This window comes from Sus scrofa, chromosome 3 (genome assembly GCF_000003025.6).
Source record: "Sus scrofa isolate TJ Tabasco breed Duroc chromosome 3, Sscrofa11.1, whole genome shotgun sequence".
Lineage (NCBI taxonomy): Eukaryota > Metazoa > Chordata > Mammalia > Artiodactyla > Suidae > Sus > Sus scrofa.
Genome location: NC_010445.4, coordinates 58526732 through 58550528, shown reverse-complemented (window position 1 = coordinate 58550528; position 23797 = coordinate 58526732). Strand labels below are relative to the sequence as shown.

General features: G+C 48.7%; 1 protein-coding gene across 8 annotated transcripts in view; it reads right to left on the bottom strand.

Moving 5' to 3' along the window:
- The window catches only part of REEP1 (receptor accessory protein 1), a 122625-nt gene that overhangs the window by 8415 nt on the left and 90413 nt on the right, over positions 1–23797 (bottom strand). For 2 of the 8 annotated variants that reach the window (XR_002342543.1, XR_002342544.1), the window contains exons 6-8: positions 13504–13659; positions 5615–5792; positions 793–3819 (exon numbers count right to left, since the gene is read on the bottom strand). Coding sequence is in view for 5 of the 8 variants with exons in the window: in XM_021087288.1 (XP_020942947.1) it covers positions 3784–3819; positions 5615–5792; positions 13504–13659 (370 nt within the window). In the remaining 3 variants the exon portion in view is untranslated. The remainder of the gene's footprint in view (positions 1–792; positions 3820–5614; positions 5793–13503; positions 13660–23797) is intronic. The other 6 variants (XM_021087288.1, XM_013995986.2, XR_002342546.1 and 3 more) reach the window with 5 other exon arrangements.

The window sequence follows — 23797 nt, the reverse complement described above, 5'->3', positions numbered from 1 at the left end:
TAGGCCAGCAGCTGTAGCGCCAATTCTACCCCTAGCCTGGGAACTTCCATATGCCACAAGTGCAGCCCTAAAAAGCTAAAAAAAAAAAAAAAAAAAAAGTGATATTCTGCCTGACCCTCAGGACCCATGAGAATAAACACTGTGGCAAAGCTGAGCCTCTGAACCTCGGGGTGGCTATTGTGTCAGGATACAGGATCCCTTGACTGTGTTTCCCTCTTTGCACTGGCTGGAGGAAGCCCAGCATCTTTGACAGTCTGACTTCATCATCTCCATTTCCACAAGCAAATTTAAATTCTTTCTGGACCAAGAAGGAATATAAATGAAGAAACAAACCCCACAGAACATGGTCCCACCAAGATGGAGCATCTCTCATGCACAGTTATGGCCACAACCACCTCCAAGCCTCAGGTGACGGCAGCCAAGGCCATGAACCTGCAGAGCTGACCACGGTGCCCGAGGCTGCGCAGCCTCTGGGAAAGAACAGGTCACTCTTCTGTTCCAGAGCAGGGGAATGAGTGTGTGGCCTCGGCTGACATTCTGTATTAGCAAACATGCCTACAACAGGCTGGGGAGCAGCTGCACTTCTCTCTGTGTGGAGAGCACAGAGAGAGAAACGTCCAGCCCTAAAGGCCAGGCTGATCCGTCTGCAGGAGCCCAAGGCCACCCCACCCCCACAGTGCAGCAGACCGTCCCGGGTTAGCAAACAGCCCCCCACAGCACACATTAGTGGGAGCGGTTAAGGAAAGTCAGCAAATGTGTCTGAAGAAGAGCACACCCATCTGGAACACTTACATCCGCGTCCCCGACAGCCACCGAGGAGAAAGAAAAGAATATTCTGTTAGGGCAGGACCTCCAGGGATGAAAGACACACACGTGTGCAGGGAGTGTTCGTGCAGGCACACACGTACACACAGTCACACTTCTCACGCTCTCGACTTCTGACGGCTCCTGCTGCTAAGGGAAGAAGCTGCCCCAGGGCCACACTCAAGAAGGATGCAATTGTCTCGGTTTTTAAATAGACAGGATAGAAAGGGATGCCTTTGCTTTTTTAAAAAATGATGTCCCATCCATTTGATTTGAGGCAGGGAGGGACAAAACCCCACCTCTCTGACTCATCCCAAGCTGTAGCAGTTCTCCAACATCAAAGGAGGCAGAGAGAAAAGCGAGGAGAGAGGGCGGCAGGGGTGGGAGAGAGAGGGAATGATGGAAGCACAGAAAAAGAGCCAGATGTGCAGGAAACCACAGGGAGCAATCTACGGCGGGGCAGGAAGGGAGCAGGATGTTCTCTTGGGGCCTGAGCTGCTCAGATGAGAACTGTTTTGGGGGACCAGGAGGACGCCTCTAACCAAACCATCCGTGACTCTCTGAAATCATCACTGCCTGGCCCCAGTGTAAGACAAAACTCCTCCCATGCTCCTCACACCTGGTCCTCTTCCCTCACACATCAGATCAGAGCTGGAAGGGCCCGAGGGGCAATAAGCTCCATGCCCCCATTTTGCAGAAGGGGAAACTGAGGCCTGGAGAGCTAGGGGCTTCCCCACAGTCACAGAGGGAAATGGTGTAGACAGATTATCAGCCGGTCCCAGGAAAGCAGACCTTGGGAGGTGGGGGAGGAAGTCCAGGTCCCTAGGTGTCAGGAGGGCTGGGAAAGGCAGGGCTGGGGCAGAGACATCCAGAGCCCGACTCTGAGCAGGGCCACCCCAGCTGGAGGCCTCCACCGCCTCCCGCCTGTTGCCCAGTCCCCAGCAACCCCCTATCCCTGCAACTCCCAGGAGGACCAAACTCCCCTCAATCCCCACACTGCGCTGTGATGCTACTGGAGTGCACTGGAGAGGTGGGGGTGGGGGCTCCCCAGAGAGCAGCACGGAGCAGGCCCAGGAGGCAAGAACGGAGGAGAAGGCAGGTCTCCTCTTCTGCTCTCCCTGGTCCCCCAAGCAAGAGGTTCCCAGAAGGAGAGGCTTTCTGAGTGGCTCACGGAACTTACAAACTCAAAACTGTAAAGAGTGAGTAGACAGAAATGACCATGATTGCCGGGGGCCACTGGGACGCTGTGATTGTGTCTGCCATGAACAAGCACCGCCACCAGGCCCGAGTCTGGGCCGCCAGTGCTGGACACAGCTGAGCGCAGCCTCTCCGTTTCTTCTGTCCTTGGGGACAATATACAAGCTCCTGCGTTTCTGCAGGATGCTGGTCTCCACAACCCTCTGCTCCGGACTCCCCGGGCCATCAGTTCACGTTAGCCTTAGGCCTCCCAAACCCCTAGGTCTTCTGTAGACCTTTAAAAACCTTAGCACTACAAGTCTTACAGTGGATTTTCTTTTCTTGTTTTTTTTGTTTGCTTGTCTTTTCTTTTTTGGCCAGGTTCCTGGGCCAGGTATCAGATCTGAGCCACAGCTGCAATCTATGCTGCAGCTGTGGCACTGCCGGATCCTTAACCCACTGTGCCAGGCTGGGCATCAAACCTGCGTCCCGGCGCTCTCAAGATGCCACCGCCGATCCCGTTGCGCCGCAGCAGGAACTCCAGCACTGAAAGTCTTGAAACTCAAGAAATAAAGGGAAAACAGGACCCTGCCTAGAATGCAGTTCCAGGTCCTTCTGCTCTCCACTGATGCGGGAGGCACGGGCCGTGTGTCAGAGGTGCCCAGGCTGGGGGCACGGGCCTCAATGGGCACCAGGCACGGCTACCTCCTCCCCTCACCCCAGGCAGCAGCTACAGGCTAGGGGTAGCCCCTCTTCTTCATCGGGGGTGCAGGGCGGGCTGAGTTAGCACAGCACCATCTCTGCTCCCTGGCGAGTCTAGTTAAGATCAGGGAAAGCGCAGGAGCAGGTCAAGAGAGAACGACCAGGCCAAGCCATCACCTGCACCCAAGGAGGGTGGCAGCAGGGGGCCCTGCCCTGGCCTGGGAGAGTCCAGACCTGCGCCCACCCCCAGGTCTCCAGTAAACATCGTCACCCTTCAACAAGCCCTTTCACAGCCATCTTCACAACAGCACAGCCAAGTGGGGAAGCGGGGATCTTCACCACTATTTGAAGGAAACCAAGGCTTAGGGTGGTTAGGTGACTTGCACACAGTCACACTGCTGGTAAGTGGCAAAGCAGGACCAGGGCTCCCTGGGCTGCACAGGAGCAGAAACCCCTGGAACCACAGGGCTTCATTGCTCCAGAGGACCTGGCTAAGTGCTTGTGTCCTCATCGCCCAAAGCACAAGGAACTGAGACCCCATGATGGTTTGAAAATAGCTCCAGCCATGTTCATTACCCCTCCCTTGAAGAGGAGGAGAGGAACTCTCCTCCCCTTGAGTGTGGGCTAGACTTAATGACTCACTTCCAGCAAAGAGCAAAAGGCAGAAGTGGGGGTGTCCCATCTGCCCTCTCTCTCCTGCATCACTCGCTCTGGGAGGAGCCGGTGGCCATGTTGTAAGGACGCTCAAGCTGCCCTAGAGGGGCCCCCGTGGTAAGGATCTGAGGCCTCGAGCCAACAGCCACAAGAGAGCCACCTTCAGTCAAGCTTTCAGATGCCTGCAGCCCTAGCCGGCATCCTGGCCACAACTCTTGAGAGGCCCTTGAGCCAGAACCACCCACTTAAGCCACTCCCAAATTTCTAGCCTGTATTTACTGTAAGAGAATACCTGTTTGCTGCTTTAAGGAGTTAGCCTAACTCCACCCCCTAGACCCTGCAGCCGAAAGGGAGCCCCAGGGTCAGACACCAGCTCAGGGTTAGAGCCTCCTCTGGGGGCTGGCGAGTCCCACACGCTGCAGGGAGGCTGCCTGGCTGTGCACTCACCTTTCCGGGTCCTGCAGGCGGAGCAGCAGGAACACACTGTGGGGACGGGGGCACCATCAGTGACAGCCCCCACTTGACAGGAGCCAGCCCGGCACACAGGGAGGCCCCGGGGAGGTGTGGGGAGTCCCACTGTGCTCAATACAGGGGTCCCAGGAAGGTGGGTCTCTGGAGAGACACCAGGTGGGGGAGGGGGTCATCCAGATTCGGCTTCCTCTCGGGTGCTAGAAAACGCCCTTGCCTGGCCCATAGAGGCCAGCCTTTGTGTCCAGCAGCCCAGGGGAAGGCAGGGGATGAAGTTAAATTCTTCTCCTCTGAGAAGTAATCCAACGGCACCTGCTCAGAGGCCCCTCCTCTCTCTCCCACTTCAGAGCGACCTGATCCAAACACATTAGCCCAAATTCATTTCTATCTGGTGCCTGTCTGGAGAGATGTTCAAAGTCAGGGGGTGCCTCCCACTGCCTTCTAAAAAAATACTGAAGTACAGTTGACTTACAATATTATGTTAGTTTCAGGTGTATAATATAGTAATTCGGTATTTTTATAGATCATACTCCACATAAAGGTACAATATTGGGTAAATTCCATTGTGGCACATTGCTTCCTTGTAACCTTTTTTTTTTTTTTTAATTTGCAGGGCCACATCTGCAAGCTCCCCGGGGTCGAACTGGAGCTGCAGCTGTGGGAAGGCCTAAGACACAGCCACAGCAACACCAGATCCGAGTTGCATCTGTGACCTATGCCACAGCTCACGGCAATGACGGATCCTTAACCCACTGAGTGAGGCCAGGGATTGAACCCACATCCTCATAGATACTAGCTGTGTTCTTAACCTGCTGAGCCACAGTGGGAACTCCCATAACTTATCTATTATATATGTAGTCGTTTGTAGCTCTTAATCCTCCTCAATGCTTTTGCCCCCTCCTCCTCTCTCCTCTCTGGCAACCACTGGTCTGTTCTCAGTATCTACGTGTCTGTTTCTGTTTTGTCAGACTGGTTCTTTCATTTTATTTTTTAGATTCCACCTATAAGTGAAAACATACAGGATTTGTCTTTCTCTCTCTCACTTCTTTCACTCTACTCCCGGTCCATCCATGTTGCTGCAAAGAGCAAAACTTCATTCTTTTTTATGGCTGAATAATATCCATCACCTTGCTTTTAGATCCCACCAGACTTCTCCGTTTCCCAGTTCTGAAGCCGCTGTGAATAATCCACCAAGGGGAGGCATGGGGAGGCGTAGGAAGGGGTAGACATGGAGGTAATGTGTGGTTTCCACAGAGCCGTGGGCTCCACAGGAATGAGACCTCAGAGCTGGTGTGGCCTTGGCACTGGTGGCCGAGAGTGTGCATGGTGCCTGGGGGCTCCAGGAGGGGAGGAGCTGATGGAGTGAGAGAGAAGACAGGCAATACCAGGCACGGAAGAGAACCACGAGAGCCATAAGCCTTGGTGGGGAGGGACACAGGTGCTCAGGACAGGCGAGCCCTCCTGGGAGTGTGGGGTCCGAGAGGACGAAAACAGAGAAAGCTGCCTTGACCCAAGTCCAGCTGGGCCTGTCGCCTCTGGGTTTGGTCCAGGTACTGCTCAACCGCCCCAACTCTCTAGACAATCAGATGGAGGAAGGGGGGCCCTCTGGTGCAGGTGACCTAACCCAGCCCCTGGCGAGAGCCCCCAAGGCCAGCTTCCTGTCCTGGCTTGAGTAGTGCTCTACCCCTTGGCTGGCCTGGCATGGTCTGGTGGATGTCTGCGTTGGTGGCAGGTCCTTGAGGCAAGGGCCATATGGCCTAAGAGGTCCCACCTACGAGGTGGAAAAGAGGGGCAGTGAAGTGACACCTACCTGAGCTGCCAGCGCTCTCAGAAGCACTCCGGGACATCTTGGGCTGGCCGTGTTTGCCGCTGGCCCGCCCAGGCCCCGGTGCGGGTGGACCTGAGGGAGCTGGGGCGCCATCTCCCCTGATGGTGCTGAGGTCCTGCATGCTGAAGCTCCGGAGTCTCTCTGATAAGGCACCTTGTCCCTGGACACAACACAGGAGGGGGCACAGGTCAGAGGCCTGCCCACAGACCAGGGGCAGTCATGGGGACCAGACATGACCAAGGCCAAGAGGGAGCTCTGACCATCAGCGAGGTGGAATCGGTTCTCTGGAAGGACTCTGCAGTGAACTTGCTAGAAACATGGAGGGGGGTCAAGGTCAGGAATATTCAAGGGCCTCCCGTGGGCTCCTGTCTCTCCTTCACACGCCCCCCACGATAAGCTAGCGCCTCAGCGAGACCCAGGGCCGCTGCCTGCAATTCCTACTCTCCAGGGCTTGTCTGCTGCTTCTCAGACAATCCTTACGTAAATAGCAATCCTTATATAGCTACAAGCTACATCTTGTGTCAGTTCCCAGGAGGACATAAGAATCTGGCCAGAATATCAGAACTTAAAAATCTAAATATAAAGATAAATAAACAAAAATTTCAAAAAACCTCTATGTGCTCAGTCCTTACTCTTCTCAAAGGAAATAAAATACAGACAGTGTTTTTTTTTAAATGTACCACAACAGCCATTTCCTTTATCTGTTCACGTTACTGTTCCTAAGGCACATTTACTGCCACCGTCGCCTTTGAGCTTCATAAAATACCCCAAAGGTAATGAATCAGGAAGGGCATAAAAGAATCATATTAAAAAATACACATGCACAGCAAAACCCTGCTGACTCTAACCATTTCCTATTCTGAGGGAGCCACAGAATTGATCTCGGGGGGGGGGGGAAAGGGTTCTTTTGTTTAGGAAAGCAAGATCAATCCATTACACTTATGAAAGGAAAAGTCCTCTCCGTCTGGAGGACAGAGTGAAAAGGATCATAATGAAGGCTCGGGATGCAGGCGTAGCTTCAGGTGTGCCTCAGGGGCTGGAGGGGGAGACTCCCCTTCGGGGAGGTGGGAGAGAAGGAAGCCCGAGGGGGAGGGGCTGGTAGGGGATTGGGGTTATTGCGAATTGGTTTGGGATTTGGACCAAGAGGTGACAGGCAGGCGTTTCTTGCTGTGGCTCAGCAGCAACGAACCCGACTGGTATCCGTGAGGATGCCAGTTTGACCCCTGGCCTCGCTCAGTGGGTTAAGGATCCGGCAGTGTAGTCATAGAAGCAGCTCGGATTCTACCTGGCCGCGGCTGTGGTGAGAGGTCAGCAGCGGCAGCTCCGATTCGACTCCCTAACCTGGGAACTTCCATACGCCTCGGATGTGGCCCTAAAGAAGCCTAAATAAACAAATAAATAAATAAATAAAAATAAAAAAAGAGGTGACAGGCAAGTAACCACCAGGAGAACTGATAAACTCGAGCATCTTCCAAAACCCCTACCGGTATACAAACCTCCCTTAGGTACACAGGCTGCACAGATGGGGATGGGGGTATTTTATTTGGATAATAAAAAAAAAGAGTCATCCTAGAGGGCTACAGGGCTCAGGGACAACACCTAGAACAGAACCAACAAACCAGCACAAAATCAACGAGAGCAGCTAACAACAGGGACTCCGGGCTGGGGGTGGAATTGATGAAACAGAGGCTGTGACAGCTTTCGTAAGAGGCTTTCAGACATGGCAGAAGCGTCTGGAGATTTTTTTCTTCATTTTAGTTAAAAAAAAAAATGTAATGAAAACGGGGCAACAAAAGCATAGCAATTCACTGAAGTTAGCTTTAGCCAAAGAGTCAGCTCGCTAAAGGAGCAAATGCAGAATGAGTTCATGAGAGGGAAGGGCGAAAGCAAAGGAGCTTGCAGACAGATTTACGAGAAATGTCAGAATGAAACAAAGATGCATTAAAATGCGAAAAAGATAAGTTCTCAGGCTACTAAACATATTGAAAGGAAAAATGTCTCCAGGAAACTAACAACGACAAAAATAAAACTATTTAAATAATCAAATACACACACACACACACTCAAACATACAGTTAGAATTCTGAATTCAGGCAAAGAGGTGTTTGGAGGGCATTATAGGAAAAAGTCAGAAATTACCCATGTCGCTTCAGATACTGTTCTGGAATGATGGTGGGCAAGGAGTTAGAGGCTTTAACTTCTAGACATAACAGCTCGGAGATCTTTGCCAAGAAACTGAGGGGAAGACAGCTGCCCAATATCATCCCTTCCAAATCCAATGATCCATGATTATTTTACTCAGAAACATTTAAGATGACAACATGAATTTAGAAAAAAATTAGACAACAAAAGAACGAAAACTGTGCTCGCTTCCGCAACGCATACACTAAAATTGGAACAATGCAGGGAAGACTGGCATGGCCCCTATGCAAGGATGGTATGCAAATTTGTGAAGGTTTCCAATTTTTTTTGGAAAAAACAAAACAAAACGAAACAAAAATTCTGAAAAGAGGGAGGAGATATTATAATGGAGTCATTCTGTATTAAGGTAACATTCAGGAAAGCCACTCACAGATTCACTCTTCCATTCATTCTTCCATTTATTCATTTATCTATTTCTTGATGATTTATCAAGGACCTTCCATGGGCGAGACACTGTGCTAGGCATTCTCAGGAAATATGCAGAAAAAAACAGCTTGATTTCTGACAAAACTTTAAAAAAAAAAAAAAAAAAAAAAAAGGACAAATAACCACCCAGAAATGCCATGCCAGAAGCGGCAGAAAACGAAGATTAAGAACAACAGCTCGGGAGTTCCCGTCGTGGCGCAGTGGTTAACGAATCCGACTAGGAACCATGAGGTTGCGGGTTCGGTCCCTGCCCTTGCTCAGTGGGTTAACGATCCGGCGTTGCTGTGAGCTGTGGTGTAGGTTGCAGACGTGGCTCGGATCCCATGTTGCTGTGGCTCTGGCGTAGGCCAGTGGCTGTGGCTCCAATTCGACCCCTAGCCTGGGAACCTCCATATGCCGCGGGATCGGCCCAAAGAAATAGCAAAAAGACAAAAAAAAAAAAAAAAAAACAGCTCTGGAGTCAGACCTGGATTCAAATTCTAGTCCCATCACCAATAGCTGGGGGACCTCACCTCTCTCCACCTCACTTTTCCCACCTGTGAAACAGCATCCACATGGCAGGATGGGGGTGGGAGAGGTAAACGAGATGACGCCTTAAGATATTCATTCATTACAGGAGTTCCCGTCACGGCTCAGCAGTTAACAAGCCCAACTAGTATCCATGAAGACACAGGTTTGATCCCTGGCCTCGCTCAGTGGGTTAAGGATCCGGCATTGCTGTGAGCTGTGGTGTAGGTCGCAGATGCGGCTCGGATCTGGTGTTACGGTGGCTGTGGCTGTGGCTAGCGGCTACAGCTCCGATTCAACCCCTAGCCTGGGAACCTCCATGTGCCATGGGTGTGGCCCAAAAAGACAAAAAAAAAAAAAAAAGATATTCATTATAGAGCCCAGGACACATAAGTGCTTCAAAAATGTCAACTATGATAATGATGATGTTACTGCAGTTGCCTGAGACAAACAATGTGCTGTTGAATTTAAAAAAAGAGAGAAGAGGAAGAAGGATTTCCCTAATGGCTCAGCAGATTAAGGATCCTGTGTTGTTACTGCTGTGGTGTGAGTTTTGACCCCTGGTTTGGGGACTTCTGCACGCCATGGGTGCAGCCAAAATAAAATTAAAATAATAAATAAAATAAAATTCTTTCTTGGGCCACACCTGTGGCATATGGAAGTTCCCGGACTAGGGGTCGAATCAGAGCTACAGCTGCCGGCCTACACCACAGCCACAGCAACTCAGGATCCGAGCTGCATCTTCGACCTACACCACAGCTCACGGCAATGCTGGATCCTTAAGCCACTGAGCGGGGCCAGGGATTGAACCAAGTCCTCAAGGGTACTAGTTGGGTTCGTTACTGCTGAGCCACGAAGGGCACTCCAAAATTTTAGATTTAATGAAATATGGTTGCACTTCTCAAGAGAAGCTTTCTCTAACCATTTCAGCTCCCTGGCATAGGCACTGTTTGTTGGTTTGTCTTTCTCTCCTGATTGTTTTATTTACTAACACAGCCTTAGCATCTGCCACTCTATCTGATACACTTTAGGGGTCAAGGAGCTGAATACATGAACATGTAACCATTTATTGGGCCATCCCCAGAGTCAAGTGTGCAGCAGGGTATTCCCACCCCCACCCTGATGCACCAGCCTGATCCCCAGACGTGACGGGGCAATCTATTGAGCAGGGGCCTGAGCTCTACCCACAAGGGGTGTATGAAAGATGCCAGAGGGCTGTAGGGTGCAAAGGACAGAGGGCACACATCTGAGAGGTAAGGCATCCTGGAGGAGACACACTTGACCTGGCCCTGGAGAACTTGAAGGTGGGATCCAAGGGAAAAGAGAAGTATATTTTTTTTCCCTTTTTTTTAGGGCCACATCCACGGCATATGGAAGTTCCCAGGCTAGGGGTTGAACTGGAGCTGCAGCTGCCAGCCACAGCCACAGCCATGGCAACGTGGGATCCGAGCTACATCTACCACAGCTCACAGCAACGCCAGATCCTTAACCCACTGAGAGGAGCCAGGGATCAAACCCGCATCCTCGTGGATACTGATCAGGTTCGGTTACCACTGAGCCACAATGGGAACTCCAAGAGAAGTATATTTCTTAGTTATCTGTCACCCCTGAGAGCTGCCTCTTCATTCTACCCCAGATGGGGTCTTCCCAGTTTTGTCTGCTAAGGAGATGGGGGTCCAGTTATACTGTTTGCTCATGGCCAAATGAATGCATTTGTAACAGTGCCTGCTAAAAGCTGACAGGGTTTCTTTTCAAACAGCTGTGCCAACTGAGACTTAACTTCTCACTGTCTTCCCTCTTTTGTACTTTCAGAATTGTGTACCATGAACATGCATTACCTTTAAGAAATCATTACAATTTCATTTTAGTAACACCCACTGCACTCCTCCAAGGTCACCCTCGGGACCTCGTTCTGTGAATACAAGGGCTCCATGATGCTGACAAATGCCATCTAGACCAAAAACAACAACATGGAACTATTTAAAATAAACAAACAAGAAGGCAGGAGTGGTATCTCCAGAAACTGCCCTGAGAGCTTAGCTTCAGTTCTGCTATGAGAACCTTGGCCCATCAACTTGGTCTTGCTTCCCAACTTGGTCATTGGGAAGTTAAAGGCTGAGCGAGATTCCCTTCCAACTCGAAAATTTTGACTTCAAGAATCTATGGCTTTCTTCTCTGGCTCATTATCTGGCTCTGACTGCAATTCCAAAATAAAAGTTTCTGGAATGATTTTTTTAAAAAATTCTTAACATAGAGGTAACCTTTTTTTTTTTTTTTTTCCTTCTTTTTTTGCTTTTTTAGGGCCACACTCATGACTACAGCTGCCGGCCTACATCACGGCCATAACAACTCGGGATCTGAGCCACATCTTCGACCTACACCACAGCTCACGGCAACGCCAGATCCTTAACTCACTGAGCGAGATCCTTAACTCAAACCTGCATCCTCACGGATACTACTAGTCGGATTTGTTTCCATTGTGCCACAACGGGAACTCCCAGTAACCATTTTATTTTATATATATATTATATATTTTATATATATTATATATATTTTATATATATTATATGTATTTTATATATATTTTATATATATTTTATATATATTATATATTTTATATATATTTTATATATATTATATATTTTTATATATATTATATATTATATATATTTTATATATTTTATATATTTTTAAATTATATATATTTATATGTTTTTTATATTTTTATTATATATATTTTTATTTTTTATATATTTTTTATTATATATTTTTTATATATATATAGTTCTCAGGCTAGGGGTTGAAACAGAGCTGCAGCTGCTGGCCCACACCACAGCCACAGCAACGCCAAACTGAGCCGCATTTGCGACCTGCGCTACAGCTTGTGGATCCTTAGCCCACTGAGCGAGGCCAGGGATTGAACCCTCATCCTCACGGACACAAGTAGGGTTCCCAACCCACTGAGCCACAAAGGGAATTCTAAAATGATCTGAAAATCTCTAGAATAAATGTTGGGTCTCCTAAGACAACCTTGGTGAAAGGTGAATAAATTCTGGGTGTGTCTGTTTTAATTCTTGTAACCATTTCCTCCCCAGGCAACACTAGGTTTAGAATACGAGCCACAGGAAAAGCTAGGAATTCTGGGCCCTTCCGTGAACCAAGACGAGCCTCTGTAGGCACGCCTCAGCACCTGCTCTTGGGACTGTCACACCACATGTCAGCACCACCCTCAGCATCTCATCCCTGGAAGAACCTCCACAGCCTCAGAGACCAGAAAGGGAGACAAACTCAGCCTGCCATGAAAACGAATCTCCTGCTTGTATTCTGTCATACTTTGGCCTCTTTATTCCCTGAGGTATTATAAACAGAGGCTACCCAATTTTGTTGTCGTTGTTTGTTTACATGCTGTTTGTTTTAACAGACTCACCTTGCTTTTCCATGGGCACGTCAGCACCACGTAGTCCAGTGGTTCTATCAGCCATGCTTCCAGAACCCCAGAAACCCCACGGAAATAGCTTGGGGGCAAGGGAGGGGAGTCCATTCCTGATTATTTTATCTATTTATTTATTTATTCTTTTTAGGGCCACACCCACGCCATATGGAAGTTCCCAGGATAGGGCCTGAATGGGAACTGCAGCTGCCAGCCTACACCACAGCCACAGCAATGTGAGATCCGAGCCTCACCTGCAACCTACACCACAGCTCACGGCAACACCGGATCCTTAACCCACTGAGGAAGGCCAGGGACCAAATCCACATCGTCATGGATACTAGTTGGGTTTGTTACCGATGAGCCATGACAAGAACTCCTATTTCTGATTATTTCAATCTTTTCTTTCTCCTGGCTAACTCTCTTAGAAAATTGGACTTTAAGAGGCAAACCATGTCACTGAATTTCCTATTAATCTGAGATCTTTAATTCCTGATCCTTCCCCCAATTTGTAAGGAATAAGAAATCCACGTAGGCAACAGACACCAAATTCTCTGTTCTGATGCTTTTCTTTGTCAGGGGAGGGAGTGTGTTCCTGGGCAAACCCAGACTTTTAATAACCTGATAGTCTAAGTAAAACAATTTATCATTAGCAGAATAGCCGCTATTGGGGCCCACAGAGTCACTAAGTCCGGTTGCAAGCCCTCGACGAGGTTCTCTTTTTCCAAAGGGATACATGGGAGAAGGGACACAAGTCACAAGGACACAAGTGAAAAAAGGAGGCTCCAGCAGGATGCAAAGTTTAGCCCACCTCACCTCACACAGTATCTAATGCCTGCAACTGATGACAACCAAGAATCTAGACAAAGGGTTTTAGCGAGTCAGGCAACTGGTCACAAAGCCACCCGCATAACCACAATTCCCACTGGGGATTCAAACAGAGTTAGTACATCCTCCTCAGTTCCCATGGGGTCCCCGCCTCGCCGACACAGTTAACCTTGACCCATGCTCCACGCCAAGGCCAAGCAGGCACCTTCTCAACATGCTGGATGAAGATGGGGCCTCGTTTGTGACCAATTGGATTAACCCACGAGAGAGCGCGGGCAGTTCTTCCACGAGAGCATCAATCATCAAATTCGATTCATTCTCCAGGCATTAAACAAACAAAAGACAAAAAGCCCAAGTAAGTTAATCACACGTTAGAGGCTACCAAATCAACGCAGCAAGAGGCGCTGGGAAGAGGCTGACCGTCCCGGCTCTGGGATTAACGCACACATACACACATGGGTGTCGGCAGGAGACACACCGGGCTCGGATCCAGACCGCCTGTGGCTGGTGGGCAGAGGCGGCTGCTGGCCTCTCTCCCCAACTGGATCAGTTTGGAGTTAGTCACACCTCTCCACGGGGTTACCTGCCCTTCTCTGAGGTCCAAAGAGGAGACAAAAGGAAAGAGTCGAGCCACCTGATGAAGGGGAAGAGAGAGAAAAAAGCCATGGGCACCAAGCCGAGGAAACGGGTGAAGGGCACCATGCTGCCCTGGCCTCTTCACTCACGTGCTCATTGCTTCATTCCTACATTTGCAGGCGACCCTGATGGAGGGTGGAAAGCTGAGGGAAGCCCCGTAGGGGAAGGGAGATGACTACAGAAGGGGATGTGGTTCCTGTTCCCTAGGACCCTACAGCCTGGCTGGGGCATCAAGACACGAACGCGAGCAAGACTGCCAATGACAGGCGACAAAACATAAGGCAGAAGTTCAGGGGACAGAGAGAACCCTGTTGGCTGGGACACATGGGGAGGTCTCGTTCGGGAGCCCAAACCTGAGCAAGGCAGGGGCTGAGCTCAAACTTGAGCAAGGTCAGGAAGCACCATCAGAAAGAAAGGGGAAGGATGCTGTCTGTGTCCGGAGAGTGGCTGGAGCCAAGGTGTGAGAGTGGACAACCTGGGGTGTGTCTGGGAAACTGAGACGGAACCCACGTGGGAAGAGGCTCTGATGCTGCTGATGAATGGGAGGTAAGGCTAGAAAAACCATAGTTGGCCTAAACTTGGACTTTGATAAGAGCTACGCCAAAGGTTTCTGAGTAGTGAGCAAATTGAAGAAGGCAGGATTTTAGAGGAGGGAGAACATTCCAGATACACTGTGTGGCACACATGGAGAATGGCTCCTGGTATCTGCCCTGCCTTCCTTCCTCAGGTTGGAGCCGGGCACGTGGACGTTTGGAATTAAGGCTGTTTCGCAAGAGCTCCCATGTGGCTCAGCGGTTAACAAATCTGACTGGTATCGATGAGGATGTGGGTTGAATCCCTGGCCTTGCTCAGTGGGTTAAGGATCCAGCATTGCCATGAGCTGTGGTATAGGTCGCAGATGTGGCTCGGATCCTGTGTTGCTGTGGCTGTGGTGTAGGCTGGCAGCTGTAGCTCCAATTCAACCCCTAGCCTGGGAACTTCCATGTGCCGCAGGTCCGTCCCTAAAAACCAAACCAAACAAAACAAAAAGACTTGTTTCCCAGCCACCCTTCCCAGAAGTTTTCTTAATGGGAGACAGAACGCAAACCTGAACGTTACTGGGTGAGGGACGGTTGCTTTGGAAAGCCGGCTGGATCTGATGGGACAAGGAGGTGAGGAGTGGGGTCTGGGACGTGAGACCCGGCTCTGCAGGATGACGACAGTCTTGCTCAGTGGGTTAAGGATCTAGCGTTGCTGTGAGCTGTGGTGCAGGTCACAGACATGGCTTGGATCCTGTGTTGTTGTGGCTGTGGCGTAGGCTGGCAGCTGCAGCTCCGATTCGAACCCTAGCCTGGGAACTTTCACATGCTGTGAGTGTGGCCCTAAAAAGAAAAAAAGAAAAAAGAAAAGTGGAGCTACATTTATAACTGCTCCCTTTCTCACAGTGAGGAAGTTTTGTTTTCTTTTTCATATCCTAATTTCATTTTTCTTTTTGGCTGCCCCGGGGGCATATGGAGTTTCCAAGCTGCATCTGCGTCCTACACAGCAGCTGTAGCAATGTCAGATCCTTAACCCACTGCGCCAGGTCAGGGGTCAAACCCGAGTCCTAGTGCTCCAGAGACTCCACCAATCCTGTTGCATCACAGCAGGAGCTCCAGCTTTCTCTTTCTTTTAATTGAAATACAGTTAACTCTCAATGTTATATCAGCACACAGGGATAGAGGGTTTTTCGGGTTTTTTGGGGTTTTTTTTAGGATTTTTTTTTTTTTTGTCTCTTTTAGGGCTGCACCCAAGGCATACGGAGGTTCCTAGGCTAGGGGTTCAATCAGAGCTGTAGCCTCTGCCCTACGCCACAGCCACAGCAACGCCAGATCCGAGCCGAGTCTGCAACCTACAGTACAGCTCACAGCAAACCCTGGATGCTTAACCCACTGAGCAAGGCCAGGGATCGAACCTGCGTCCTCATAGATGCTAGTCAGATTCGTTTCCACTGAGTCACGATGGGAACTCTGGCATAGAGCTTTAAAGAAACTATCTTTGTATCTTCAGGTAACCTGTGGCCTTCCCTCTCCTGCGTGGAAGTCCAGCCTGCCCTGGGCCTTTGCTAGAGGCCTCCTTCTGTGTATTAATGCAGCTTCTTACTTCCTAGAAGTGTTGAGATAAGACTGTCAGAAGAGCAGGCAGACAACCCTGAAAATCCCCAGGGCTGGGAATGGCTCTAAAATCCTCTCACAGGCACACAGTCCTCAGGGCCTGGGGTTGTGGTCCTAGTAGAACATGCTCAGGAGCGTGTGGAGGGGAAGGGCCGTGGGTGATGCAGGGAACACAGCGCAGGGGACTGAAGTCTTGCTCTGAGCCCAGCACAGCCACTAACAGTAGTGTGACCCTGGGCAGGTGGCTCAGCATCGGACCTCAGTGTCCGTTCCCACCCCCTCCCTGTCCCCTGTGCAATAAGGGGCTATGGATGGATGGTGGCATCTAAGACTGCTTCCTGCCCTAACAAGCCATTCGGGGATATTTCTCTCTGTGGGGGGTGGGGGTGGCAGCTCACGTGTTATATAGCAGCTGCCCCTCAGCATGTGGTCACCTCTAGGCTCAAGAGGAGGAGGAAGGTGGGCCCGGAGCAATGAGGGACCCAAAGCCCAGGGTGGGAGAGGAGCTTGCCTGGGGCCACACAACACAGGCAAGGTGGACAGGGAGGGACAAGAGCACAGGAACACCCCAACTGTGCTCACACTGTCCCACTGAAGAGAAAAGACCAGGAGAGACCCACAGGAGCAGGAGGGAGCCTCCTCTCCAGAAGAGGCTGTACTGTTCTCTTTTCTTTCTTTTTCTTTTTTTTTTTTTGCTTTTTAGGGCTGCATTCATGGCATATGGGAGTTTCCAGGCTAGGGGTTGAATTGGAGCTGCAGCTGCCGGCCTACACCACAGCCACAGCAATGCCAGATCCGAGCTGCATCTTCGACCTACACCACAGCTTTCAGCAACACCGAATCCTTAACCCACTGAGTGAGTCTAGGGATGGAATGCACATCCTCATGGATGCTAGTCAGGTTCTTAACCAGCGAGAGTTTGAATTGCAAGTAACTTCCCAATGCTAGTATCTACCTTGTTTCCTTTATCTGGTTCAACAGTGAGCAAAGATCATGATCAACCTCAGAGAGCAAACTGACATAAGAGAAGTGAACAATGGGCAGCCTTTATTAAGCACTCGGTCGAGGTCTGCACCCTGGGAAGTCTCTATGGACATCGCCTCATGACCATTTGGTGGCAGGCACCATTACCATGCCCATTTTGCAGGTGAAGGAGCTGAGGCTCACAGAGATGCAACAGCAAGTGAAGGAGCTGGGATTTTTAGCCTGGATTGGTTTATTTCTAAAGCCCACAATTGCTGCTAAACATGCCTCTCATGGCTGAGAGAGCTACAAATATGAACAGCCGTCCCTCATTCCTGTACCATTTACTGACTACTTAGCAAGGGTACAGATAAGACATGGCTATAAGTGACTATAAAGAGGTCCACTGGGGGACCAAGAAGTGAGAGAACAGTTCCACCAGGAAGGCAAGGAGGCTGCTGTGGAGGAGGCGGATTTTGCCCTTGAAAGGCAGACAGGATTGCAAACAGGTGGGAACAGGGGCAGATGAAGAACCAGCATTAGTAGAGGCAGGAAAGAGAAAATTCTATCAATAGCACACAGAGTTGCTATTTCTAGGACAGCACAGAAGATGGCGCTATGAGTACAGTCCAAGCACCAGAGAAGTCAGGAGAGAAAGCTGGGAATCAGGGCCCGACTGAACAGCCTCTAACAGGAAGCCACTTAATATGGCTACTGCAATGATCCAAGCTAGAGTAAGACTTGAGGAGTAAGTTGGAGGAAAGAGGGGCATGATTGAGATTTGGAGCTTTGGAGGCCAGAGAGGATGGTGATTTCATTCTCATCAGAAAGTTAGGACATGGAGTTCCTTTCGTGGCATAGTGGTTAACGAATCTGACTAGGAACCATGAGGTTGTGGGTTCGGTTCTGGCTTTGCTCAGTGGGTTGGGGATCCAGCGTTGCCGTGAGCTGTGGTGTGGGTTGCAGACACGGCTCAGATCCCACGTTGCTCTGGCTCTGGCATAGGCCAGCAGCTACAGCTCCAATTAGACCCCTAGCCTGGGAATCTCCATGTGCCGAGGGAGTGGCCCTAGAAAAGGCAAAAAAAAAAAAAAAAAAAAAAAAAAAAAAGAAAGAAAGAAAGAAAAGAAAACAAGAAAGTTAGGACATAAGAGGAGGGGCAGACTTGGAGTTCAGGGAACTGCTGACTCTAGGTTCCCCGGGAGACAGGGAGGAGATGTCCAGAGAACCAGAAACACTGGACTTGAGACCGGGGCAGAGGAGGTGATCTGGGAATCAGATGCATCAGGTGAAGCTGAAGGTGAGGGAAAGGATGAGATGGCTCTGGGAGGAAAAGGAGGGCCAGGCAGGTCCCTGAAGAATACCACCAACACTAAGGGAGAAGATGGGAGGGAAGGGTCAGGGACAAGGTGACCAAGAAGGTGCTGTCACCACAGCCAAGAAACAGCTCTTCCCGCTCTTGGAGATCCTAAAAATGCTTTCTCAGACCTCCTAGGTTCATCCAGGCTCTTCCCAGGAGAGGGCAGGTGGGCTCCTCTCTTTCCAGCTACATGTAATCTCCATCGGCAAACTTGGACAGAGATGGGCAACAGGGCAAGTAATGTCAGACCAGCAGCTCCACGTGGGTGCTGGCCCTTCCTCTTCAGCTGATTTGTGAGGCCAAGTCTTTGTTTTACCTCTTTTTTTTTTTTTTTTTTTGGCCTTGGCTTGCAGCAGATTGATGTGCAATCTCAGTTCCCAGACCTGAGATCAGTGTCCAGACCAGGGATTGAGACAGGCTGCAGCAGTGAAAGTGCCAAATCCTAACCACTAGACCACCAGGGAACTCCCTCTCTCTTATTGCTTTGTTTTGTTTTGCTTTTTAGGGCCACAACCGAGGCATATGGAAGTTCCCAGGCTATGGGTTGAATCAGAATTACAGCTGCCAGCCTACACCACAGCCACAGCAATGCAGGATCTGAGCTTTGTCTACAACCTACATACACCACAGCTCACGGCAATGTTGGATCCTTAACTCATTGAGCAAGGCCAGGGATCGAACTAACATCCTCATGGATACTAGTCGGGTGCATTACAGCTGAGCCACCACAGGAACTCCTTGTTTGTTTTAAGCCACCTCACGGTCTATGGTGTGGAGCAAGGTGAGGTAACATTCCAAGCGGAAAGGGGTGAGAATGACAGGGCACTGAAACAAAGCCGAGCGTGATGGAACCACAGTGGACAAGGCTTGCTTGGTTCTGCCTCAGCTTGTTTTGGAAATGAGCTCCCGTGCCAGCTGATTTGTTTAGGAGACTAGAGGGTAGGGAATACTTCCAAATTTTTCCAGCAGGTTGTCCATAACTGTTTAGATAATCTTGGTGTTTAAAAGGGGTTGCTGTGGTGAATTCTAAATATTACTTTTACAACACTTAGTCCTCGGCGAAAACAGAAGAAAGAGGGCTAACTTGATGAAAGCTAGCATAGAGGCTGGGAAATGTTCCTCTGAGGGGTGAAGGGACAAACATGAGGCATCCTGGAGTGGTAGCCATTGGGATTCTACAGACACAAAGGTTCGAAGCCAGAGAAGGGAGACGAGGGGATAGCAGTCTTTTCTTCTTCCTCGGACATACTTCTAAGCTTCAGTGGATACAGGGAGGTTTTACAAAAAGAAAATCAATACCTGTCTTCTGATTAATTGTAAACAGATAGGTCTTTCTTTTCTTTTTTTTTTTTTTTTTTGCTAGAAAGAAAACAAAAGATTCTGACTCCAGTCTGGTCAGAAGCTCCAAGTTGTTTGGCTTAGGAACTTTCCAGAAATATCTAGTTCCAAGAATAAACTTCCAGGGTAGTTTGAAAGCAGTATTTTATTCAGTCAAGAGGTTTATTTATTTATCTATTGGGCCATGGATGTAAAAGTTTCCAGGCCAGGGATGGAACCCACACCATAGCAGGGAGCTGAGCTGCTGCAATTACAGCACTGGATCCTTAACCCAGTGAGCTACAAGAGAACTCCAAGGTTCAAATAAGGCAGTGATGGATAAAATATAAGGATCAAAGGGAGAGGGCTTTAAAAAATATAAATATTTATATTGAATGGTTCCGTAGAGTTGATTTTTAAAGCAAAATTGAGTGAGATTTTTTTTTTTTTTGTCTTTTTAGGGGCACACAGCATATGTTCCCAGGCTAGGGGTTGAATTGGAGCTGCACCACAGCTGATGGCAATACTGGATCCTTAACCCACTGAGTGAGGCCAGGGATCGAACTCAAGTCCTATGGATACTAATCGGGTTCGTTACCACTGAGCCACCATGGGAATGCCAAATGGGAGTTTTTTTTTTAAATGAGCGGGAAACCGCTATAATTTCTCTCTCTATGATGTGCCTGGCTGTGCAGATGCTAGGGCTATATGTAATCAAGGCTTGACTATCCCCTAGTGGACACTGACTGTAATTTCAGGCAAAGTATCTGAGCTTTGGCTGATAAGACAGACAGGAAAGTGGAGGTTATGGTGATGAAGTGGGGGCTGGACCAAGGGAGAAATGAAAGCTCCACCCTGAGCAAGGCTGTCGGCTGGGTCTCCATCTCCCGTTTTCCCGATGAACCTCATATACAAAGGCCCCAAAGGGCTGAGGGAGTAAGGGAGGGGTCCTTGTCAAAGCAGAGAAATGCAAGTGAGAAGGTGGAAATAAAGCAAAGGAAAACACAAGAGACTCAACAGACGGCTTGGGCAGAAATGCCCGCCAGAATTTTCTGGGACGGTGGAAACATCCTATACCCGTGCAGCCACCAACCATGCTGGTTGCTGAGGACTTGAGGTAGGGTAAGAGAGGGACTGAACTGCTAAATTAATTTCAATACATTTAAGGTTAAATAGCCACATGTGGCAAGTGGTTACCATTCTGGACAGAGCAGGATTGGAGGCATCAAAAAGTTTATTCTTCGGATCAATCGATAAGGCTTAATGAGCACAAAACATCAAACAACTTGGTGCTGTTCAGTTACTGTTGTTGTTGTTTTTCCTAAGCAAGAAACAAAGGAAAAGAATCCAGAGCCGACAGCTCACAGTCTAATAGGGAATATCAGATTCTAGGCAGAGGGGGTGGGAGGGTAGGGGAAATACACCCACAGCCTGGGGAGAAGAATCCTTAATTCACAGGATGCCAGCTTCACTTCAAGCGGCTGTCTTAAACAGGTGATTTTAATAATAGTACTGGCACCGCTGGAACTGTTCTAGGGATAGGAGCTCCAGGGAAAGTAAACCAGTGTAATTTTTTCAAGTTATGAGACAAGTAAAAAGCAAGATGATTTACAAAAAAAGAAAAAGAAAACAAAGAAGAGATTGATTTACCAGGCCTGAGAACTGGGCAGGTGGAAGAGATCTAGGATATGGTTCAGATTTCAAGGGGAATCAGGGGGCCTGGATACGACACGGTTTTAAAACTTTTAATCAACTGGTTTTTCTCACTATGGTTTCTTTGTGTGAGAATATGTTTTGCTTAACTAACGAATCTCTATAGAACATTATTTCGTTTTGTTTTGTTTTGTTTGGGGTTTTTTTTTTTTGGCCAGCCCCACGGCATGCGGAATTCTTGGGCCAGGGATTGAACCCGTGCTACAGCAGTGACCTGAGCTGCTGCTGTGACAACAGTGGATCTTTAACCAGGCGGGCCACCAAGGAACTCCCTCTAGAGCATTATTTATTATTTATTTATTTTTATTATTTTTTTATTTTCTTAGGGCCTCACCTGTAGCACATGAAAGTTCCCAGGCTAGGGGTTAAATTGGAGCTACAGCTGCCGGCCCACACCACAGCCACAGCAACATGGGATCCTAGCCACATCTGCAACCTACACCTCAGCTCACGGCAATGCTAGATCCTTAACTTACTGAGCGAGGCCAAGGATCAAACCCGTATATCCTCATGGTTACTAGCTGAGTTCGTTAACCACTGAGCCACAATGGGGACTCCTAGAGCATTATTTTTATTTTTATTTATTTATTTGCTTTTTAGGACCACACTTGCAGCATATGGAGGTTCCCAGGCTGGGGTTCAATTGGAGCTACAGCTGCCGGCCTACGCTACAGCCAAATGTCAGAGTCACAGCAATATCAGATCCGAACCACATCTTCAACCTATACCACAGCTCACAGCAACGCCAGATCCCTAACCCACTGAGCAAGGCCAGGGATCGAACCCACAACCTCATGGTTCCTAGTCAGATTCACTTCCACTGAGCCATGACAGGAACATTATTTTATTTTATTTTTGTCTTTTTGCCTTTCTTAGGGCCGCTCCTACAGCATATGGAGGTTCCCAGGCTAGGGGTCTAATCGGAGCTTGTAGCCACCGGCCTACACCAGAGCCACAGCAACGAGGGATCTGAGCCGCGTCTGCAACCTACACCACAGCTCACGGCAATGCCAGATCGTTAACCCACTGAGCAGGCCAGGGATCGAATCCACAAACTCATGGTTCTTAGTCGGGTTTGTTAACCACTGAGCCACGACAGGAACTCTAGGAACATTATTTTTAAAAAGAGATTCCCAATTCTAAAAAAGATGTGGGGCTCAGTTTTCCCTCTGGGTGGACTTACTGTTGAGGAAACACCTGTTAGCTAAGGGCAGAGCCAGCCAAAAGACTAGGGACACTTAGAAAGAAGGCACTAGAGAAGTGAGCCCAGGAAGGAGACAGAGTAGTTTTCACTGAAAGCAAAGACGCATCACTACTTTCCAAGGGTGCAAGGATTAGACCTTGGGAGAAACTGGGGTGGGGGGTGAGGTAGAGGAGGGGGTTAATAGGCTTGGGGAGAAATTTCCAATATGCAATTTTTTGGTTTTAGCTTTCTAGTTCTGTCTTTTTTTTTTTTTTTTTTTTTTTTTTTTTGGTTTTTTTAGGGCCATACCCAAGGCATGTGGAAATTCCCAGGCTAGGGGTTGATTTGGAGCTGCAGTCGCCAGCCTACGCCACAGCCATAGCAATGCCAGATCTGAGTTGCCTCTGTGACCTACACAGCAGCTTGTGGCAATGCCAGATCCTTAACACACTGAGCGAGGACAGGGATCGAACTTGCATCCTCATGGATACTGTGTTGAGTTCTTAACCCACTGAGCCACAATGGGAACTCCAGACAGGGTGTCTTTTATTCACAAAATTTCTTTGACTGTTCTGGTTTAGGACTCAGCTTTCTCATTCTCAAGGTTAATGCTTCTAAGGAGTTAAATCTGCATCCCAGGAATGTTAAAGAAGTTAACTGCTTTAACCCTGAGCACCTGTGGTTTACGGTTCTGGATGGGGCCTCAAGCAGTGACCTGGACAGAGCTGACTGTTTAAAAATCATCTGGGGAACTTGTTAAAAATAGAGATTCAAGGGCCCGCTGCCTGAAATTCTGATTCAGCACATCTGAGAATCTATTTAAAAAAGAAAAACAAAGCTTCCCAGGTGGTTTGGCCACTAAAGCCAAATTTGAACCCACTGGTGAAATTATCATCCCATGACCTCTGCCTGGAGTGGTCCACTGTTGCTATAGAAACCACTGATTTACCCCTCAGCCAGACAGAATTTAGTTGTTCTTTTTTTAAAACTACACCTGTTTCAAAAATAGAGGGCACTCAATCTGAAAAAGTATATACATGGACAACTGAATCACTGCTGTACACTTGAAACTAACACAATATGGTAAATTAACTATACTTCAATTAAAAATAAATAAATTAAAAATAGAGGGTAGAGTTCCTGTTGTGGCTCAGTGGTAATGAACCCAACTAGTATCCATGAGGATGAGGGTTCCCTGGCCTCACTCAGTGGGTTAAGGATCAGGCATTGCCGTGAGCTGCGGTGTAGGCTGCAGACGTGGCTCAGATCCCGCGTTGCTATGACTATGGTACAGGCCGGAGCTGCCACTCCAGTTCAACCCCTAGCCTGGGAACGTCCATATGCCATGGGTGTGGCTCTAAAAAGAAAAAATAAGTAAATAAATAAGTAAAATAAGATAAAAATAGAGGGCATTATTTTGGAGAGAGAAGAGTATTTTTCTTTCTCAAGATATTTTGAGAGGAAAAGC